The sequence below is a fragment of the Aristolochia californica genome, unplaced genomic scaffold (genome assembly GCF_029961685.1).
Source record: "Aristolochia californica isolate CCGP_79_NKW_82.1479 unplaced genomic scaffold, dmAriCali1.0.hap1 SCAF_13, whole genome shotgun sequence".
Classification (NCBI taxonomy): domain Eukaryota; kingdom Viridiplantae; phylum Streptophyta; class Magnoliopsida; order Piperales; family Aristolochiaceae; genus Aristolochia; species Aristolochia californica.
This window is the reverse complement of record NW_027181804.1, coordinates 10,246,475-10,268,791: the sequence shown is the minus strand read 5'-3', so window position 1 is coordinate 10,268,791 and position 22,317 is coordinate 10,246,475. Positions and strand designations below refer to the sequence as shown.

The 22,317-nt window shown below is 37.2% G+C and overlaps 2 protein-coding genes and 1 pseudogene across 2 annotated transcripts; 1 reads left to right on the top strand and 2 right to left on the bottom strand.

The window, feature by feature from the left end:
• Nucleotides 1-1,429: 1,429 nt before the first annotated feature.
• Nucleotides 1,430-5,748, bottom strand: LOC137948551 (glycosylinositol phosphorylceramide mannosyl transferase 1-like). The gene is made up of 5 exons (XM_068794638.1): nt 5,274-5,748; nt 4,054-4,450; nt 3,023-3,186; nt 2,346-2,416; nt 1,430-1,969 (listed from the first exon to the last, which is right to left on the bottom strand). Exons 1-5 carry the CDS (start codon nt 5,549-5,551, stop codon nt 1,809-1,811), a joined length of 1,071 nt encoding a protein of 356 aa, XP_068650739.1. The 5' UTR covers nt 5,552-5,748; the 3' UTR covers nt 1,430-1,808.
• A 3,399-nt stretch (nt 5,749-9,147) lies between these two features.
• On the top strand, nt 9,148-19,378 carry LOC137947642 (UDP-galactose transporter 1-like; annotated as a pseudogene).
• An 88-nt stretch (nt 19,379-19,466) lies between these two features.
• LOC137949094 (uncharacterized) lies at nt 19,467-20,619 on the bottom strand. The gene is made up of 3 exons (XM_068795367.1): nt 20,241-20,619; nt 19,873-19,991; nt 19,467-19,772 (listed from the first exon to the last, which is right to left on the bottom strand). The coding sequence occupies exons 1-3, from the start codon at nt 20,607-20,609 to the stop codon at nt 19,625-19,627; spliced, it is 636 nt and encodes a 211-aa protein (XP_068651468.1). The 5' UTR covers nt 20,610-20,619; the 3' UTR covers nt 19,467-19,624.
• Nucleotides 20,620-22,317: the final 1,698 nt, after the last annotated feature.

The following is a 22,317-nucleotide window of genomic DNA, read 5'->3' as shown; positions in this document are numbered from 1 at the left end:
CAAAAATTACAAAACAAGCTAGACAACAATTGGAGTAAAAAAGATTAATATTGGTGCATTTTAATCCATTATTGAAATTCAATCCTGAACCCCCCCTATCATTATTTTTTTTAAATGTATGCATAATGTTATATATAATTTATTTGAAGCCACCCCTACGTGCGAGATCATAAACAAGGAAAAAAAAACTTTTTGTCCCTTCTTCATGGCTCTTGAAGAAATTGAAAAGATATTTTAGTAGAAATACGTTTCTAGAAACTATTAGTGGTTTTTTCAATAAATGTTAAAAATATATTTTTAGTAAACATATAGGGACAATTAGTGCCTCATATTTTTTTAAATTATTTTTCTAATTATAAATTCTTGTTAAAAATCATATAATTTTCTAAGTAAGATTTTCTTGCCAAGATGGGCTAGAAAACCGTATAGAAAAATTTTGAATAAGTATTTGACAGTTGATGATATAATCCTTTTAGCACGAGGCAATTTTCATAGAAAAATTTTGTGTTTGACATTTTATTTGATTAAAAATTTGTCGATAAGTATAATATTATATTAGATTGTTTATTATTTATTTCCTTAGAAAAGGTAATAAGAGGTCCATTTAACTTTCCTAAGAAAAATTTAAAATATTTCTTGTAATTTTCTAGTAAGTCTCTAATGGTAATAGGATTTTATTTAAATGATTTATAGTTTTTATTTGGGTGATTGTAAATTAATAGTAATATTTCATTTAATTTTGTTGTGTTTGATTATTGTATGGAGTTTATTCATAATGTTATGCATTGTATGGAATATTTAGACTATTTTATGGAATGTATGGAGTGCATAAACAATTTCATGGAGTGTTTATGGAATGTATAGACAATTTTATGGAGTGTTTATGCAGGTATTATGTATATAAATTATGTCCAATTTTAATTAGAAGTCATGCCGAATTTTATATAAATATTATATACATAGATTATGCTCAATTTTAAATAGAAGTCATACCCAATCTTATACTTGTATTATATATATATATATATAGGTTATGCCTAATTTTATGTAGAGGTCACCCAATTTTATGTAAATTATATGCAAAATTTTATATATATTTTTTAAAAAATTTTAAATGTATGTTGAAGCTTGAACTCAGCTCGAACTCGGTTAAATTTTTTTGGGTTCGAGTTCAATAACAATTTTAGGCTCGAGACGAGGTTCGGCTCGAAACTCGACTCAAAATATTTAAATCAATTTCGGTTTGAACATAAACAGGTTCAGGCTCGACTCGGCTCGAATCACAACCACCCCTAAACTAAACCCCCTCTTTTCTTCCTTCATACTCCGGGCAATGGCTTACCTGCATACTGCATAGGAGATGGGAGTACCTCCACATGCCTCTTTTTTCACATAAATGGAGTAGGAGCATTTTTCACATCCGAAAGTAATTTGTTATAAACTCTTACAAAAATATCAGAATAATGCTGCTCAACTTTTACAAATAACTGAATCCATATCTTGGAAATTGCGGAGGAAAAATGGGAGAAATAAAGGTTATCAGCTCATCTACACTCACAAACCGGAGGTAAACAAGTCACAGCAATGTCAGAACAAATAGTTCCCAGAAAAAAAGGACGGAAATCAGCATGATTTCCTCTTTATTTGTGACAATTCAGCACGGTTTGGCACCAGCAAATCAGTCCTCTTTGAATGCACCCATCCTTGTATGTCACCGGCCATTCTCTACTCAACCAACTGCAGGCACTAAATGGCCGCCGATGCTTAAAGACACATCAACTTACAGAGTTCAATAACCAAATGGCAGCCTACCAGAACCATTCATGCCGGGCATCTACAGCTTTCACATTTGTAGATAATAAGGGAACCGACCCATAGAGGGATATGAAGTCGTTAAGGCATTTATTCCTCCGTTTGCTGTGCTCTTTCAAGCTGCTTATGCCGGACTCTCCAATTTCATATATCTTTCCTGCACAAAAGTAAAATATTTCTTACAGTGAGCATGTTGTCAAAGCTATAGTTCATCAACTAGAACGTAATCTCCTTAATAAAAACGCGTAATAAGCCACAAGCAATCCTAACTAGGCCATACAAATCCTGCTATTCTCACAAAAACAAACTAAACATTGATCTGTGTAGCTTGATTCATACAAATCAGCACTTGTTCAAAAACAAAAATATGTTTATGAGAAATGCATGGAAAATACTTTGATAATACATGCAAACAAATTATCAGTTTCGAAAAGATACATAAAAAATTAATTTTTATTTCAATACATCTACTACTAAATATAGCACAGACCTCTTTCTGGGGATTTCACCCCTTGAATTTCAAATTTCTTTACCTTTAACCCAAATAGGAGGAGCACCACTAGCGTTAGCAACAAGTAGTGACATCGCAATGTCTTCACAGTTTCTGTGTAATAGGAAAACAGAACATAAGAAAATAATTAAAATAGGTTTGAAGATGACAGTGCATAAGTTCTTAAATGTAATACAGAAGTTGTCCATTGAAAATTTGGTTTATTTCAGCTGAAACAGTTTCACAACTTCTCCCCACCAAATTTTTTACAGAGGCAAACTGTGTGTCTGGGTGGTGGCATGGAACAAAAAGATGGCAGTGGCGTGTCTCTCTTTGTGTGTGTGGAGGAATGGTGGACGAAGTCATAAAATTAATTTGACAGGATCAATGTCCATCCATCGTGTACAGGTGCTCAAAGTGCTCCTGTGTAACCACCAATTTGCACATATGGTTCATTCTTCAGCTGGACTAGTTCACTCAGCCGGGATCTCAAATAACCCATGTTTAGATAAACATGAACATAAGGAAATCTGTGCAGGGAATATAGCTAGTTTATGCATAGACAGATAAACACATATTTATGAACAAATACACAAGGACTACAGATATTGAGTATACCTCTCTCTGGTTGCATAATAATGTATATCAAAAGCCACTTTTAGGTGCACAAGTCCAAGTAGAAATAACCAAATATACAAGGACAGCAGAGATCAGATGTACCTTTCTCTGGTTACATAATCATGTATAGATGAAGGCATCTGGTAGGTGTACAAGTCCAAATACTTCTGATGGAAAAAAGCTGCTTTTGAGAGAACCATACTGTAAGTGCCCATCCACCAAACTGACCACCATCCTCCATAAGTGTAATATGTCACACCATCCTTCTATATGAAACAAAGAAACAAAATAAAAATTGACAATTTTCAGGCACTAACGACCAATTACTTCCTCTTTGAAAACCATAGTTTAGAACACCACCTACAATACACTAAAAATCCTAGAGGCTATCTGTTTGAATGTTTAGTTTTTTCCCTCTCATGACCACTAGTAAAAGAATTTAGAAAACATTTAATTTTATGAAAAACTGTAATAACAGGTAAAGAGAATGGCGGCAAAGAAGGACCAACGCACTGACTCTGTTTCCATGTTCATTTGATTATATGAATCCCAGACCCAAAAATACTAGTAGTAATTTGGATTAGTTAGATGCTAAAAGGGTTAAAATGTAACATCCCTCAGAATGCAGATGGCAACATTGCATATGACATTAATAAGTATTATGGAAAGAAAGTGAGTTCATAGCAATCCTCTTCAATTTCAAAAACCGACAAAGTCTGAACATTGTGTCACACACCGCCGTTGTGCATATATACTAAGAAACAGATTTCACACTACAAAACTAAATAAGCTATAACTGATCCTTTACCTAATCAAGGATTAACGGTATAACGCAAGTTTCATGGAAATACACTACATCCCATGCCCTTATTGCAACATACACCACCCCGCAAGCCCTTGGTGAACACACTATGCCCTTGGTGAGAGATATACTAAACACCATGCCCTTGGTGAAAGTTAAAGGCAAGACATTGCACAAGAAACCTTCTCATGTGACCATTGAGCTAGGTGTCTGATCCAAAATCTACACTCTTCTGAAGACATGGTAAGTTCAACTAACACTTAGTTAAAACATCTGATAACAAAACTTTACATAAATACCAAAATCAAATAGGACTGCAGAAATAACCTACCTCTGCATCTAACCAGTGCATCCGAGGAACAAATCCAACCATCGTATCAGAAGCACTTTGCCACACACTGAACGCAAAATCTAAAGTCGGGCATGGAACAATCACATCATCGTCAACTGAGAAAATTGCATCTGTCCTCAGGTCTTCAATTGGTTTGAACCGGTTGTTGAGATTATCCTCTTCATTTAGGTCGAATCTGAAGTTAGGTTTGTAAGCACTTTGAGACTTTGAAAGGACAATTTTCCTAAGATAGGCTTTTAGACTGTCTGATGGGGGATCACTTTCACTCCATACTACATGTATAGCATCTGTCCCACTACAAGAAGCATAGTGAGCAACAGCTTGCTCGAGAAGGGAATTGCGCTTCCAAGTATTAATAAGAACAGTGTAGCCGCCCCTGTAAAAGGAAAGACAAAATCCTCAGAGAAGCTTTCTTACTAAAATCCCAGCAAGCAATATAATCAGTTTGAGATTGAAATTCAAATAGCATTTTTCTCAGACCACAGGAAAGATTCCTAAACATTGCTGACAACCAGCTTGGTATGGTGTCAGATAGCACCCACCAACAATAGGAACAAGAAGAAAAGCCAAACGATTTTGCTCCTTCAAAGACTCAACAAGCCAGAAACTCAAACTGATGCACCTCCATCATCTTTCTGTGATATTGGACTAGCTGTTTGGAGCTAAATGGATTCCATTCAAGAACAATGGAAATGTACATAATCATAAAACAGAAGTTGTTAACTAAAAAAAGAAATCCCCCATATGTTGATCACGATACCCACTAAAAAAAATAAAACGGAATTAAGATACTTGAACCCATCCCTACAAGAAGGCAATTATTTCACTTCCCCGAAAGCAATTGGTGTAGTGGAACTGCAGGTTTTGGTAACGATTTTTTCCTCAGATTTTAAACGGTACTAGCGCTAGAATATGAGCAAGGAATTGTTGTATAAAGATGTCCTTTGTGTGGAAGAGACAGATGTGCGTCTTTCCCTCTACAAAGTTCAAAATGCCTGTACCCACTGTCATACAGGACATCTTCCTGTCCAGTCCCGCCGATGCAGTCAGCGATTAGCACATCACTAGGCAAATTAAGAGTAAAAAAGGCATAAAGAGAAAACAAAAGCAAGCAAAAGCAGCTTCAAATAGAAAAGCTACATAAACATTTGAAAATTGATTTAGTAAAAAAGAAAGGATCAAGCTAAGAGAAAGTTAACCTGGTGGAAGAAAAGACAGAAGAAGTGGAGTGAGGATTCCATCCCATGAGAGAACCGGCTCTGGCTATAATAAGCATAAGTGCAATCACCACACAAGCACCGAGCAATATCCTGACTTTGGCGGCAGCGCCTACGAATACCCTGACGCGGCGCAGCAGCGGCGTACTGCGACTAATGTAGGCCCCCCTGTTGGCAGCCTTGTCCTTAGCAGGCGAATACGGTGCGTTGACGCCGCTTGGCGCGGAAAGGCCATCCCTGATTCCGATCATGGTGGCCATCGCCTACCACCAATCCCATCAATTGCCGAATAAATCAACCGAGTAACATATTCACGGACGCAACTCGAAGAGATCCAAATTCAGCCATCAACAACTACTCAATCAGCCGTCGTCTCAGTCACCTTAAAAATCCGGAATATGCGGAACAGCAGATGCATGTGACTGAGTGTTCAACCTCTGCGAGAGACATGGAGAGTTTGCTGGAGTCAAGTGGAGTAAGACCAGAAGCTGGATCAAGATTTATGTAGCTTTTTCAAGAAGGAAAAGCTGAATCCGGCCTGAATACATAATAAATTTCACTTTTCGGTTCAGCCACGCAAATGTTCCAAAATTCAACTCTCACCCCTTGGTTTTTTGCTTAATCTGTACCCCGTTGACAATGTTGCTTGTACACCACTTTTGGCTTTAGCGGTTTGGCCCATATCCTCGAATACTGATTTGGAACGAAATTAGTAGTAGACTATTTTGTCAATTACTTGACCTTAGAAAATTAGTAGGGAAGTGAACCCTCTCACATCTCAACCAAAGTTGCCAATATTAATATCGAGGATCGTATTAATACGTTTTGTGTATTAGTACTATCCTTTGGGTTAAACCAAACTGTATAAAATGTTAAAAAAAAGATAAATTGACCTTCCTTGAGCAAGGGAAAAAATAGAAAAATTGAAAATTAGTGAATGTGACTATCCACTTAAGTCCTCTAATGACTTATGTTAAGATATTTATATCGATGGGGTCAGTTTTTGTATAAGATCCGTGCGGTTGTTTTCCTAAAAGGTTCGAGCCTTTTAGCACATTGGTTTTAAACATGGTATCAGAGCAGGTCGGATCTCCCGCGTTAAAATAGACTTATTTATGGCAAAATTGTCTTCCCAAGAAAAAGACGAAACAAAGCCTAGACTTGAAATAAAAGAAGTGGGAGACGTCATACTAGGGGTGGCTTCGAACCGAGCCGGCTCGAGTTTGGCTCGGTTCAATTCGTTATTTATGGACTTCAAGCTCTGAAATCGGCTCGTTTACCTTAACGAGCCGAGCTCAATCGAAGCTAGGTTCAGTTCGTCGACTCGTGAGCCGGCTCAAGGTGAGTCAGGATCGGTATCGGATAAGGAGCGGGGGAACGGGAGCGTGAGCAAGAGCCGGGGGGGGGGAACTCTTGTCGCCGCCTTTACAGCCATTGACAGTTATTCGCTGGCTGCCTCTGTGGCCGTCCGTTCGATTTCTTCCTCTCCTCATCGTCACCTCTGTTTCCGTCCCCGCTTTCGTCGCCACCGCCTCCATCGCAACCGTCATCCCCGGCGCCGTAACCCCCTTCCCTCCTCGTCGTCTCGACGAAAAACCAGAACCAGGGGAGAAATTAGGGGAGAAATAATCTCCCCCCTCCCCGCGCGAAATGATTTCGCATGTGTGAGATCATCAAGTAAAAAAAATAAAAAATCCTTAAACACTCTTTCCTCTTAGCTTTAGAAAAAATTAAAAATAAATTTTATAGAAATAAGTTTCTATGAACTATTAGTGTCTCATGTTTTTTTTAAATATTTTCCTTATTAAAAATCATATAATTTTCTAAGTAAGATTTTCCTATCAAGATGGGGTAGAAAACTGTATCAAATTTTTTTGAATAAATATTTATGTTGTAATATTTTTAGCATGATGCAATTTTCATTGCAATTTTGTCTTTGACATTTTATTTGATTAAAAATTTGTCGATAAGTATAATAATATATTAGATTGATTATTAATTTTTATTTATTTCCCTAGAAGATGTAATAAAATGTCCATTTAACTTTCCTAAGAAAATTTTAAAATATTTTTTGTAATTTTCTAATAAGTCACTAAAAGTAATAGGATTTTATTTAAAATTTTTTTGGGAATATGTATCACAGGAAAAATATTTCTAGTTTTTTCTAAAATATAAATTTTCATCTAGGGGCAATAAAGAGGCCATAGTAAATTTATGGCCAGATTCAAAAATTACAAAACAAGCTAGACAACAATTGTGAGTAAAAAAGATTAATATTGGTGTATTTTAATCCATTATTGAAATTCAATCCTGAACTTCCCCTATCATTCTTTTTTTTTAAATATATGCATAATTTTATATATAATTTATTCGAAACCTCCCCTACGTGCGAGATCATAAACAAGGAAAAAAAAACTCTTTCTCTCTTCCTCATGACTCTTGAAGAAATTGAAAAAATATTTTAGTAGAAATACGTTTCTATAGATTATTAGTGGTTTTTTCAATAAATATTGAAAAGACATTTTTGGTAGAAATATAGGGACCATTAGTGCCTCATGTTTTTTGAAAATATTTTTCTCACGATAAATTCTTGTTAAAAAATCATATAATTTTCTAAGTAAGATTTTCTTGCCAAGATAGGCTAGAAAACTGGATAAAAAAATTTTGAATAAGTATTTGACAGTTGATGATATAATACTTATAGCATGAGGCAATTTTCATAGCAATTTTGTGTTTGACATTTTATTTGATTAAAAATTTATCGATAAGTATAATAATATATTAGATTAATTATTAATTTTTATTTATTTCCTTAGAAAAGGCAATAAGAGGTCCATTTAACTTTCCTAAGAAAAATTTAAAATATTTCTTGTAATTTTCTAGTAAGTCTCTAATAGTAATAAGATTTTATTTAAAGGATTTATAGTTTTATTTGGGTGATTGTAATTGATAGTGATATTTCATTTAATTTTTTTGTGTTTGATTATTGTATGGAGTTTATTCATAATGTTATGCAATGTATGGAGTGTTTAAACTATTTTAAGGAGTGTATAAAAAATTTTATGGAGTGTTTATGGAATGTATAGACAATTTTATGGAGTGTTTATGGAGTGTTTATGCAGGTATTATGTATATAGATTATGCCCAATTTTAAGTAGAGGTCATGCCGAATTTTATATAAGTATTATATACATAGATTATGCTTAATTTTAAGTAGAGGTCATGCCCAATCTTATACATGTATTATATATATAGGTTATGCCTAATTTTATGTAAAATATATGCATAGTTTTATATATATATTTTTAAAAAATTTAAATGTATGTTGAAGTTCTAGCTCGGCTCGAACTTGGTTAAAATTTTTTGGCTCGAGTTCGATAACAATTTTAGGCTCAAGACAAGGTTCGGCTCGAAGCTCGGCTCAAAATATTTAAATCAAGCTCAACTCAAATATAAGCAGGTTCGGGCACGGCTCGGCTTGGCTCGATGCCCCCCCATAGTCGTGCATTCGCAATCCTTGGACACGTCATTGGGAAACCAACGGACCCAACAAGTTCTGCGACTACTGAAATTTGGAAGTTTCTATTTTCTACGCCTAATTTGTCATGTGGGAAATGAGAGGCATTTTTGGTTGTGACAAGCAACCTTTCCGCCTATCATCCTCCTCACATGGAAGAAGAGTTGAAGACTCTCGCCTCGCCGTTACTCTTCTTTTCCGACCGAAATTCCTCTCTTTCTCTCTTTCTCTCTTTCGGAGCCCTAATTCCCTCTTTTTCTTCCTGGCACTTAAAGCTCTTTGCTGCTGCTTCATGTGCTGATTGTTTTTTTTCTCCTTGCTTTTGTTAGAGATCGACCGATGGAGGAGAATTGGTGTTGTCAGTGGACTGTGATACGCTCTCTTCTCGCAATTATCCAGTGGTGGGCATTTAATGTTACTGTGATTATCACGAAAAATGGATGTTTCAGGTAATTCTTCTGTTAGTGTGAAGTGATTAGTTTGAGTCGTAATTCATGAATTGTTCCATAATTTCTACATTGTATGTTGTTTAGTTCTTTCTAGCTGTTTTTGGTTACTGTTTTTAGTTCGTTTTGGGTGGGAGTAATGCATTATAAGTTTTTTTTTCTTCATTTGATTGTTTGTTGCATCACTCAGTCTTATCTATCGTGGTGAGGTCTGCCTGTTAACCGTTTTTATGAGAAACGGTTTTCTCATTAACATGGTCTCAAATTTCTGGCAGTTGTAACTTCCGGCAGTTGCAACTCCCTTGGTAACACGAAGCCATGAAAACCTTGATGGGAGGTTGGCTTCGTTTAATATGTATTTTTTGGTCCCCTGTCTCGTCACTCAAGCCCCTTCAGTTGAGCCATCACCATGAGTGCTCGGAGATCGGAAGCACCGAACACGAACAGAAAACAGAGAGAAGAATTTGAAGCGTATGGATGGAGGTACGATTTATCTTCCGTTTAATTTATAATGAATTTCATATTGTTATTAGAAATTCATGTTTAAGGCTTACAGTTGGTATCAGAGCGGACCTCTGATCCAACATTTCGATTCCGAGAGACTCTGTTTTGTTTTCGGTCTCTGTTCTATTTTTTTTAAAAAAACCAATTATGCGCTCACTGCTTGCGGGCGCTGGGGCTCTGGCATCAGCGACAACCAACGTCGAGCATGAAGCCGGCGCCGGCGACCATTCTGCACGGTTGCTGGCGCCGACAATTTACAGAACGCCGACGGAGGCTGTCACAGTACGCTCTCTGTGAACTCACTGCGGCAGCTGTCTCGTGACGCCTGAGAGTGTCGGAGACGCTGACGACAATTCCAACTTGTTTTCCGGCGTCAACGACTTGAAAGAACGCCAACGAATTTTTCTTCTGCGCGGCTGGAGGTTGAAGACGACCTCCAACGCGCAGAAACATGAAATTAAATTTATAAGGTATTTTTGTAAATACCATCGAGTTGGCTTGAGACGAGTTTTCTGCCACTCGCCGTTCCAACTCAGTAACCGCAACTCAGGCGGGGTTGACTCGAAGAAGAAAAAAAAAACCATCAAGTCGACTCGGACGAGTTGACTTGGCTCGCCGTTCCTAGGCTGAGCCAACTCGGTGATTAAATTGGTTTTGTGCAGGCGGGATTCGAACCCGCGCGCTGGGAAAATTACTTGCGCCAGTGACCATTAGGCCACTGGCCGTCCGCTGTTTAGTATATAGGAATGTTTACATTTATTTCCTGTTACAGTTTTTTATGCAATTTTTGGCATATATGTAAATGTATGAAATTAAAGTTATGCATAATATTATAGTTTTTAATTATGCATATTTTATGTGCATATTTGGTGCATAATGATAACATGTTAGTGTAAGTTACAATTATGCAATTCATGCTATTCTCATATATTTATGAGATTTAATGTCTAGTGATCCATATAATTTTTATTAATTAGAGAGTAGCCACAACATCTTTAACTTAATAAAAATTATATATTATGATTAGACATTAATTTTAACTAATTTTACTTGATATAATTAATTTTATCCCACAGGAATTTTTATTATATTTGAGTTTATTAGTTAGGATAAAATATCAAATTATTCATAATTTACACACAGGGATTATGAATTCATAAATAATTTGATAGTTTTATCATAAATAAAAAGTAGAAATTAATTGTAATTAATTATACTTAATATAATAAATTTTATCCCACAGGAACTTTTATTATATTTGAGTATATTAATATGGATAAAATATCAAATTATTCATAATTTACTCACAGGAATTATGAATTCATAAATAATTTGATAGTTTTATCATCAAGTTTACTCATATAGAATATTGAATCTGCTTGAATTAAAAAACATTTAGCCCACAGGCAATGTTTTTTATGTCAGTTGATTTGATTTTTAAGTATGATTTACATTGGTAAAGCATGATATTTTATTCAGGCCTCAATTTTAACATCGACATGTAATTTGTAATTTTATGCAATTGTACAACCTGCATATTTCTCTGATATTCGTTGTGATATCCCTGATCTTAAGGGAGATAACTATAAGGTCTGGAAAGAGAGAATACTTCTTCATTTAGGGTGGATGGACATAGATTATGCTATTAGGAAAAACGAACCACCCGTAATTACTGATACCAGTACTACAACTGCAATTACACTTTATGAACGATGGGAACGATCTAATCGCCTCAGTGTAATGTTCATTAAGACTAAAATTGCTGCTGGTATTCGTGGTTCTATTGAGCAGTATGAAAATGTCAAAGACTTGCTGAAAGCCATTGATGCTCAATTTGTCACTTCAAATACGGCATTAGCAAGCACCCTAATCATGAAGTTCTCATCCCTAAAGCACACCAGTATGAGAGGTGTGCGTGAGCACATCATGCCAATGAGGGATATTGCGGCTCAATAAAAAAATCTTGAGGTTGATATGTCAGAATCTTTCGTGGTGCATTACATTTTGAATTCATTTCCGCATCAATATGGACCCTTCAAAATCTCGTATAACACACATAAAGATAAATGGTCAGTTAATGAACTTTTGACCATGTGTGTTCAAGAGGAAGGGAGACTGGTGATGGAACAAAGAGAAAATGTCATGATGACAACACATGGAAAAGGGCAAGTATCAAGCCAAACAAAAAGGGAAGGGTAAAATATCCCCCCAAGCTGATATTAAGAAAGATTCCAAGTGTTTTTTTCTGTAAAAAGAAGGGACACATGAAGAAGGAATGTGCCAAGTTTCAGAAATGACTTGCTGACAAAGGTACACCATCCTCTTTTGTTTGTTATGAATCTAATATGGTTAATGTCAATAATTACACTTGGTGGATTGATTCTGGATCAACAATCCACATCTCGAATTCCTTGCAGGGTTTGCAAACCTAAGGAAACTAGTGGGAAGTGAGCATCACATTTTCTCAGGAGATCAAATGAGCTCACATGTGGAAGCTATAGGAACTTGCTATTTAACTTTAGATAGTGACTTTGTTTTAAAATTAGAAAAGACCTTTTATGTTCTAAGTTTCTCCAGAAACTTGATTTCAGTTTCAAGGTTTGTACCTTATAGATATTTTTTTAACTTTTCAGACTCATCTTTCAGTTTATATTATAAGTTTGATTGTGTTGGGAATGGTACATTATCTGATGGTCTTTATAGCATTAATTTATAAAACAATGCCACTTACAGTTCAATGCATGTTCACACTGGTAATAAAAGAAGTGTTATTAAAGAGGATTCCTCTACATTATGGCACAGGAGATTAGGTCATATCTCCATAGATAGAATTAAAAGATTAGTGAATGCAGGGGTACAGAATACTCTGGATTTTACTGATTTTGAGACTTGTGTAGGCTGCATTAAGGGAAAACAGACTAACAAGTCAAAGAAAGGTGCCAATAGGAGTTCAACCATATTAGAGATCATACATACTGATATATGTAGTCCAGACATAGACTCACATGGTCATAAATATTTCATCTCTTTTATAGATGATTCCTCACGATACATGTATCTCTACATGCTTTATAACAAGAATGAAGCATTAGACGCCTTTAAGATTTTTAAGGCTGAAGTAGAGACACAATGCGGTAAAAAAATTAAGATCGTGAGATCAGATAGAGGTGGAGAATACTATGGTAGATACACTGAGAATGGACAAGCACCTGGGCCATTTGCAAAGTTTCTTCAGGAACATGGGATTGTTGCCCAATATACCATGCCTGGTTCTTCGGACCAAAATGGTGTAGCAGAAAGAAGAAACCGAACATTATTAGGCATGGTGCAAAATATGCTTAGCAACTCCAATCTTCCTAGATCCTTGTGGCCTGAAGCACTTAAGACGACAGTGTATATATTAAACCGAGTTCCAACCAAAGCTGTTCCAAAAACGCCATTTGAATTATGGAAAGGTTGGAAACCGAGTTTGCGACATATGCGCATTTGGGGATGCCCGTCTGAAGTGAGAATTTATAATCCACAAGAGAAGAAGTTGGACCCAAGGACCATTAGTGGGTATTTCATTGGATATGCTGAAAGGTCTAAAGGTTATAGATTTTATTGTCCATCTCACAACATTAGGATAGTGGAATTAAGAAATGCAAAATTTCTTGAAAATTACTTGATCAGTGGGAGGAATCCAACTCGAAACATAGTTTTTGAGAAGGATTATTCAGAATCTCAACCTTCCGCCTCAAGTGATAGATTGGTTATTGTTCACAGCACCCCTCAAGTATAAACTAGTATTGAACAACCAATCATTGAAGTTCCACAAATTGTTGACAACATTCCAGTAGATCAAGTTCTTCAAGAGTTGCCAAACACTTTTGAACAACTAGTTGAACCACTTAATTCTCAAGAAAATGATGGTTCTACATTAAAAAGATCTACTAGACTCAGGAGATCAGCAATTCCTGATGATTATATTGTGTATCTGCAAGAATCTGACATTGGAACCGCAAATGATCCCATGTATTTTTCAGAAGCCATGAGTTGCAAAGAATCAGAATTATGGTACAATGCCATAAAGGAAGAGATGAATTCTATGAAGAGTAATGGAGTCTGGAATCTTGTTGAGTTGCCTAGTGGATTTAAAGCCATTGGACGTAAATGGGTCTTTAAAACAAAGAAAGACTCATTAGGCAACATTGAGCGATACAAGGCAAGATTCCTTGCTAAGGGATTCACTCTGAAAGAAGGAATCGATTACAAGAAAACTTTTTCTCTTGTATCTAAGAAAGATTCTTTGTGTATTATTTTAGCATTAGTAACCCCTTTTGACTTAGAGCTGCAACAAATCGATGTGAAAACGGCATTTCTCAATGGAGATCTAGAGGAGGAGGTTTACATGAAACAATCTGAAAGATTCCCCTCTAGTGATGGTGAACAATTGGTTTGCAAGTTAAAAAAGTCAATATATGGATTAAAACAAACATCCCGCCAATGGTATTTAACATTTCATAATGTAATTTCTTCATTCGGGTTTGTAGAAAACATTATGAATCAATGTATATACCAGAAGGTCAGTGGGAGTAAAATCTGTTTCTTGTTTTATATGTGGATGACATTTTGCTAGCAACCAATGATAAGGGTTTTCTACATGAGGTGAAACAATTTCTCTCTAACAATTTTGATATGAAGGATATGGGTGAGGCATCTTATGTCACAGGCATTAAGATTCATAGAGACAGATTTCGAGGTATCTTAGGTCTGTCTCAAGAAACCTATATTAATACAGTGTTAGAGAGATTTCAGATGAAGAGTTGTTCACCAAGTGTAGATCCCATTGTGAAGGGTGATAGGTTTAATTTGAACCAATGCCCGAAAAACGACCTTGAAAGGGAACAAATGAAGGACATTCCATATGCTTCTGCTGTCGGAAGCCTAATGTATGTTCAAGTCTGCACAAGACCTGATATTGCATTTGCTGTTGGGATGTTAGGGCGATATCAGAGTAATCCTGGGTTAGACCACTGGAGAGCTGCAAAGAAAGTCTTGAGGTACCTTCAAGGAACCAAAGACTACATGCTAATGTATAGGCGGACGGACAATTTAGAAGTCATTGGTTACTCAGATTCTGATTTTGCTGGCTGTGTTGATTCCCGCAAATCAACATCAGGATACATTTTCTTGTTAGCTAGTGGAGCAATATCATGGAGGAGTGCCAAACAGACTTTGACTGCCGCGTCGACTATGAAAGCCGAGTTAGTTTCCTGTTTTGAGGCTACTTCACATGGTGTATGGCTTAAGAGTTTCATTTCTGGGCAGCTGCTATTTTTATGGCCAAGAACAACAAAAGTGGAAGTCGAAGTAAACACATCGACATAAAGTATTTGGCCATAAGAGAACATGTTAAAAAAAAGAAAGTGGTCATTGAGTACGTCAGCACTGACTTAATGATCGCAAATCCTTTGACTAAGGGCATGCTACCGTTTAAATTCAAGGATCATGTTGTGAATAAGGGACTTGGTTCCATTATGTAAATTTTTCATTGTATGAACAATGTTATTTCAGTGAAATTCTTAATTAATGTGATGTTTTTTTCTCATATTTATGTGCACTTTAATTTTGAGAAAATTCATCTGTGTTGGACCAAGAGTAAACATAGGGTTTATTCATAAAGTATAAGTAATACATACATAGTAATACATGGAAGATAATACTCGTCATTAGAGGACCTATCGCCATAATTCATGTATTTATTACTTAAATTCAGATTATCGATGGGTTTAAGATTATATTAGAAGTTTGGACCAAGTGGGAGAATGTTAACCGTTTTTATGAGAAACGGTTTTTTCATTAACGTGGTCTCAAATTTCTGGCAGTTGCAACTCCCTCGGTAACACGAAGCCATGAATAACCTTGATGGGAGGTTGGCTTCGGTTAATATGTGTTCTTCGGTCCCCTGTCTCGTCACTCAAGCCCCTTCAGTTGAGCCATTGCCGTGAGTACTCGGAGATCAGAAGCGCCGAACATGAACAGAAAACAAAAGAGAAGAATTTGAAGCGTATGGATGGAGGTACGATTTATCTTCCGTTTAATGTATAATGAATTTCATATTGTTATTAGAAATTCATGTTTAAGGCTTACACTTTTTTCTTGGTCGACTGATTTAAGTTGTTAAATACGAGTGAAATGTATATCGTAGCTTGCGAAAGGGAAGAAAGTGGAAACATTACTGCGTGGCTGGCACTCTCTTACCCAAAATTCTCCGAAATTCTGTATTTTTTGTGCTTGCTATTCTTAGTTCCTTAATTCTTTTCAAGCATCGTTGTTAATTTAATTGATTTGATCCATGGTGGAAGTGGATCCTGGGATCTCAGAGACGGACTTGTACAAAAAGGTGTACTTTTGTCAAAACTTAATTTCCTAGAGAAATCCAAGATACTTGCTTGGACGGCGTATATGTCCTGTTTATGTTGTAAATCAACCTGCTTTCTGGCGTTTGATGTACGTTTGGATCATCGCGTAACTTCTCTTGCTCATTGTGGAGATGGAAATTTTGATTAATGGGCGCATTGGCATTATAAGCACTTATATTCCTTTTCTTCTGTAGTGGTAACGTGAACTTTAGGACAAGATTCAGTAAGTAGCAGGTGCAAATGTTTCATGGTGTAAACTTATAATTCTCTGTAGACTGTCAGTCTCATGTTTTTGTGTCACCTTACTTGCCTAGATTATCTAAAAGAAAAGAATTTTTTTATCCCAAATTGAACTTTTTTTTCTCAAACAGAATTATTAATTCATATAAATTGTTCTGAAGTAAACATTTATCACTTGTACCTATTTGCTTTCCATTCTCGTCAGCAACCTTTGGAATATGAATAGATGGCACGTGGATAGAAAATGGGAGTCTTAAACAAGATGAGGCCAAATTGCCCCTCATCCTTCAGTGAACACGCATTTTCAGAAGGTCATGTATTATTATATCTCATCTCACTCCTTTGCAAGTGGAAGGGAATAGACTTTTTTTCTTAGTTTTCTGTTCCTGGAGGTAGATTGATATGGAAGATCCTGCAATCACTTGAATCTGTGCTTGTTGATAGATTGCTCCATGTAGATACAAGTACAACATGAATGATGCACCTCTCTCTCGCTCTCTCTCTCGCTGTTGCTTGGTGATTTATATTTTTAAGCTGCTTTTACATTACTTGAAGCCTTCTTAGTATGGTATTCTGATGTGAATTATCTAAATGTTTTTGTGCAGAAATTGGATTTCAAGTTTCCTTTGACAGAGTCATGTGTTCACTTCATCTGCTCTGCTGTTGGAGCATACCTGGTGATCAAAGTATTGAAGCTTAAACCTCTGATAGAGGTTGATCCTGAGGACAGATGGAGGAGGATATTCCCCATGTCTTTTGTGTTTTGTATCAACATTGTGTTAGGAAATGTGAGCCTGAGATATATTCCTGTATCATTTATGCAGACGATAAAATCATTTACTCCTGCTCAACAGGTTAGTATAAGTTTCTGTTTTGAAAGTTATTGTTTCCATGAGCTTCCCATTCTGGTCTAACTGTCTTTGAGCACGTCTTTTGAAATGTTCTGTTGGAGTTGTGGCGTGACTGCTTACTCATTGGGACAAACACAGCCTGCTGATCAAATCATCTATAGTGGATTTGTCCACATGTGGGTTTCTATTGTGAGGTCTTGGATTCAAGTTTCACTGGCGGAAAAGGATGTAGCGTGCATGTGTAATGAATATGCAAACATATTATCTTATAGATAAAGTGTCTGGTGTAGGCTAAAACATCATTGATCTTAATGTGTGAAATCCTTGTATCCCTACTTATACGTGGTGTGGATTTGAGTCCATATTCAGTTATTTCTTAGTTAAAAGTTTCCTAATGTTTATTTTTTCAACCAGTTGTCCTGCAGTGGCTAACACGGAGGAAATACTTTGACGGGCGTATCTGGTTGTCCCTGGCCCCCAGTGGTTGTGGGATTTTGCTGACTTCTGTTACGGAGCTTAGTTTTAATGTATTTGGATTCTGTGCTGCCTTGTTTGGTTGCTTGGCCACATCTCTCTACTTCATGGATACAACTTTGACAGGTAGGATAGTTTTACATCAGGATCTGTGGGCATTCCTTTCTTGAACATTTTTGTGTTATTGATAATCTATTGGATTTTACATGAAATGGTAGTCTTATAAACTAGTATCTACACCCTATCCCCCACCTCCTCCCCACCAAAAAGAAAGAAAAAAGAAAAATACCAGCTATACTATTTTCAAAATGGATCTGTTAATGATATCTGACATCTCTTTCCACAATGAAACTTTTTTTTTTTTTATATCTTATTGAAGATTCCTTGTAGCTAGTATGTTTACATAATAACTGGTTTTAAAAGCTTCTGAGTAAACTCATTCTTTGGCTAAATGTAGACCCATTGTCTGGGTTAAGAAAGCATTCTCTGGATCGTTTTTTCTATTCAAGCCAGAGTAGTGGGAGTATGGTCCCTCCGACAGCTAGCTCTACTGGTATTGACTGAGAAAATAGCTTTTCCTAAAACATCTTGCGTGACTTTCAAAAATAAAAAAAATTGGTGACATAATCGGCATAGCTGACCTAGTTAATGGGTGCCATCTCCTAGGTGTAGTTAGTTTCCTCAATAAATCGATTATGCATCTTATAATATGTGATCCTTTTTATATAACGTGTCCTTTCATATCTGTTCTTGGTTATCGCTCTTTTGCTATTTCTTTTTTGTATTTAACACTCTTTGCAATAGTTCTCATTTATGTCTGATGATTTAATGTTGCTTTTTAGTTTTTTCCTTCTTGGATGCTGGTCAGTATACAAAAGCTATTTAAAGCAATTGAGAGCAGATTTATTTTGGTCTTTATTGTAGCATAAACACACATGGCACCTTTTGCAACCATGGGTGTCAGCTCTCCTGTTTGAGGGTGGTGGAGTCATATTGTGGTTTCAGACTCGTCATGTCCTTGGCTCATCTCTGTTCATTATCCTTGCCTGGGGAGTCTTGACGTTCTCTCTCAACTTCTCCATCTTTTATGTAATTCATTCAACAACTGCAGTAGCATTCAACGTGGCTGGCAATCTCAAGGTAAATGTGGAGAGAGTCCTATTTGAAAAAACTTGGAGGAGAAAAATTCATATAGCTGGTCCAGAAATAGTTGGAACAAAGGCGTAGATGATCTCATGATAGTTATAAATGTAAATTTTAGCCTATGCTGAAATTTGACGTATAGAAAGGATTACTGTGCACCTTATTTCCTTTGTGTAATGTAGATTTTTCATAACTTTTCTTAGTATTAAAGCTAGTTTCTGGTGATCTTCTCATTTTGCCCGTTGTTGTGGTGACAGGTTGGTCGCAGTCATGGTTTCATGGTTGATATTCAAAAACCCAATTCCGGCGTTGAATGCTGTTGGAAGTGCGATTACGCTCCTTGGTTGCACCTTCTATGGCTATTTAAGGTACTCGCTTCGTTGGGCTCTTAGTAAGATTGAACAAGACAATGACACCATAACCTGCTTTTCGACTGATTTATTGATGGTTCAGAGAAGTCACGTCAGATTTGACTTATGATCACTATTGGACTAGCAGCACAATTTAGTGTCTAAGATCACTCCGATGCGTGACGGTCGACCGGCACGAGTAACTACTCTGTGAAGAGGGTCAACGAAGATTTAATTGAACAGCTAGATTAGTAAATGAGTCAGAGATCGTACAAGGGTAAATAACGTTACATAAGAGAAGATCGTCTTCTTACAGTTAAAAGCTCAGATCATTTCTGTGTACATGGGTTAGCGCCATCTCCATTATGTTGTGATTTATTTACGTAAAACTCTCCTTCGTTTCTCTAGGCTAGAAGCCAGAAGTTCTTCTGCCACTGGGTGCTAATGAGGTACCCACCGAGCCCTCCGCTTTGCTTTCTCACAGCCATTGTCAGGCACTCTGCGTTGTTGATACACTGCTCCACAAATTCCTCGCTCTTGCTCCTGATCAAGCTGCAAATCCCAGCGGACCTCAAAGAAAGTCATCGCAACGGAAATGCCTAAAAATGGATGAAGAGAGCACTAGATCAGGAGGAGATGAACGCATTCTTACCAATTCAGGGGAGATGGCTTCTTCTGTCCCAAGACTAAAACGGAGGCTTCGAGCTTCTTCACTTGGCTGATGACTGTGTCTAGCTTCGGTCCTTGTATGACCAAAGCTTCAACTTCCACCTGGATTGTATACCCAAAATTGGGAAAAATGAGAAAACGGTAAAATAATTTAAACAGTACAAAAGAAATAAAAAAATTATCAACTGTCGGCAAGCGATTTCATGAGTGATGATATGGCTCTCAAGGTGTCTACCAGGAACAGAGAAAACTTGACAAACACATTTGGAGAAGAGGAACAAGGAGAATCAATCTGACGTTCTCAGATGTAACTTGTCTACGGATTTAACATTTGGATTGAGATGGCATTACCTCTGGTCTGCAAGCCTTGCAGAGGGATCCGAGTGAGTTTGCAAGATTGGGGGAAGATTCAGTGTAAAGAGGCTTCATCGGGCCTTTGTGAGGAGGGATGATCTGAAGCAGTGTGAGGAGATCTCCCTTGTTAGCGACATGTGTTAAGGCCCACATCATGGCATGCTTTGCACTCGAGGATTGATCTACCACTGCAATTACTCGCTTTCTCAACATCGCACCATTCTCACTCATGTTCACTCCTTCCATCTGTCTTAAGCTCCTCTCTGGACCTTTCTTCCTGCTCCATCTTTTTGACAAGTTCAAACTGTCCTTGCCGCTAAGCTGCCTGAAAAAGGACTCACTTTGATCGTAGCCAGAACCCACCATTTTTCCTCTGTCTTCCACCTCTCGCTCCCGAGCTGAGCAGCTTATTTGGGACCTTAGGCAGGGAAGGGAGAAACATTGCTATGATATTATAAGCAGAGGGTTTAAAAGAAGGTGGGGAAAGAAGAGACAAAAAGATGATGGAAGTGAACAGCCAAGTCACGGGGAATTGATCCCCTATTAGACCGTGTACAGGCATCCTTCGTCAGACAAAAAGAAGAAGAGGGGTTATTATTATGAAGCTTACGATCTTATCAAACTTTTCTGTCTTTCGTCCACCCGAAAACTACAAAAAATAAATAACTACAGATCTCTTTTTAAGAATTTGGCCTTTATAATTGTCCCGGAAAGTGGAAAGCCTACCTTGTTTATACAGTGTTAATCTCAATGTTTTAGCCTGAATACATTGAGATTAGCACCTGCGCAGCAACAACCATTGAAAATTACAGTGAACAATGACAATCTGTAAAGTTCTTAAAATCAGAAGCTTTGCTTACTGAACGATGCGAGAGCTTCTGACGCGCAGCTACAAATATACATAGGAACCTTTCCTTCTGTACCGTACAATGATCTGAATCCATAGCTGTTTCTGTAAGCAGCCTGTAATTGGATTACTAACTATATTCCAAGAACGCACAGATATTACTGTAAACAATTAGAAACCCATACGGGGGTAACTCATTACCAGAAAAGTACATAAGAAATTCAGAATTGCTCAACCCCATTCTCTTTACTTAGTGAAAATTACTCTCGTGAACTTGGGTGGATGAGACAGTAAACACACTACCATAGCAAGTCCTTGGCTTTAGGGGGGGTTAGTCAACTTGAAGGACAAGATGATCTTCAACCACATAACGCCCTTCTCCACTTGAAGTCGTTAGTGGAGCGCAGATGAAGCTTCATCTCGATGCAGGGGATGAAGGGGCCCTTCATCTCCACGGTTTAATTTCAATCATGAGTTCGACGGTAGTCGCTCGCCAGGCCGAGAAGAGATCCGAGAGGGCTTCTCCGGTGCAACTTCCGCTTTCCGACCATCCTCCGGCGTCGGTTACGTATTTCCAACCAGTCCCGGAGCTATTCCGACTCCAACCGAGACTCGAGAGAGCCGGTTGGAGAACGTCAGCTCTGTTTCGCTCTTCGCCGGACGTTACCTCCGTCCGTCGGCTTCTAACCATCGTCGCCGGCATCGTCTCTACCTCCGGCCACTCACTATTGCTACCCGACGCCACCAATTTCCGAAAATTGTAGCACCCGTGAGAACGAGTTGCTGCCCGAGCGAGAAGAGGAAGAAGGGGAGTAATTCGTCATTATTGAATTTAATTTTTCATATAGTTTGAACTTAGGTTTTGAATGTTAATTGAATCTGATTTGATAATTAAGGTTTATTTAAGATTTGTTTTTTTGATATTTGATTAAATTAGCTAATTAGGGTAAGATTATAATTGAGGTTGGATTTTGGTATTTTAATCCGATTTCTGTCTTTAACTCTAGGCGCCCGAGAGGGGCTAGACGCAAGGATTGAGAATCCGGATTCGTGGTTACGTGGCGCTCGAGAGAGGCACGAATCACGGTAAAATCCAAAGTTGACGTTTCCTGTTGTGCAAGTAGTTAATTAAATTATTGTTTGACAATTTAGGAAGTAGTTAATTAAATTATTGCTTGATAATTTAGGATATAATTAGTGTTTAGTTCAGATTAATTCATCATATTT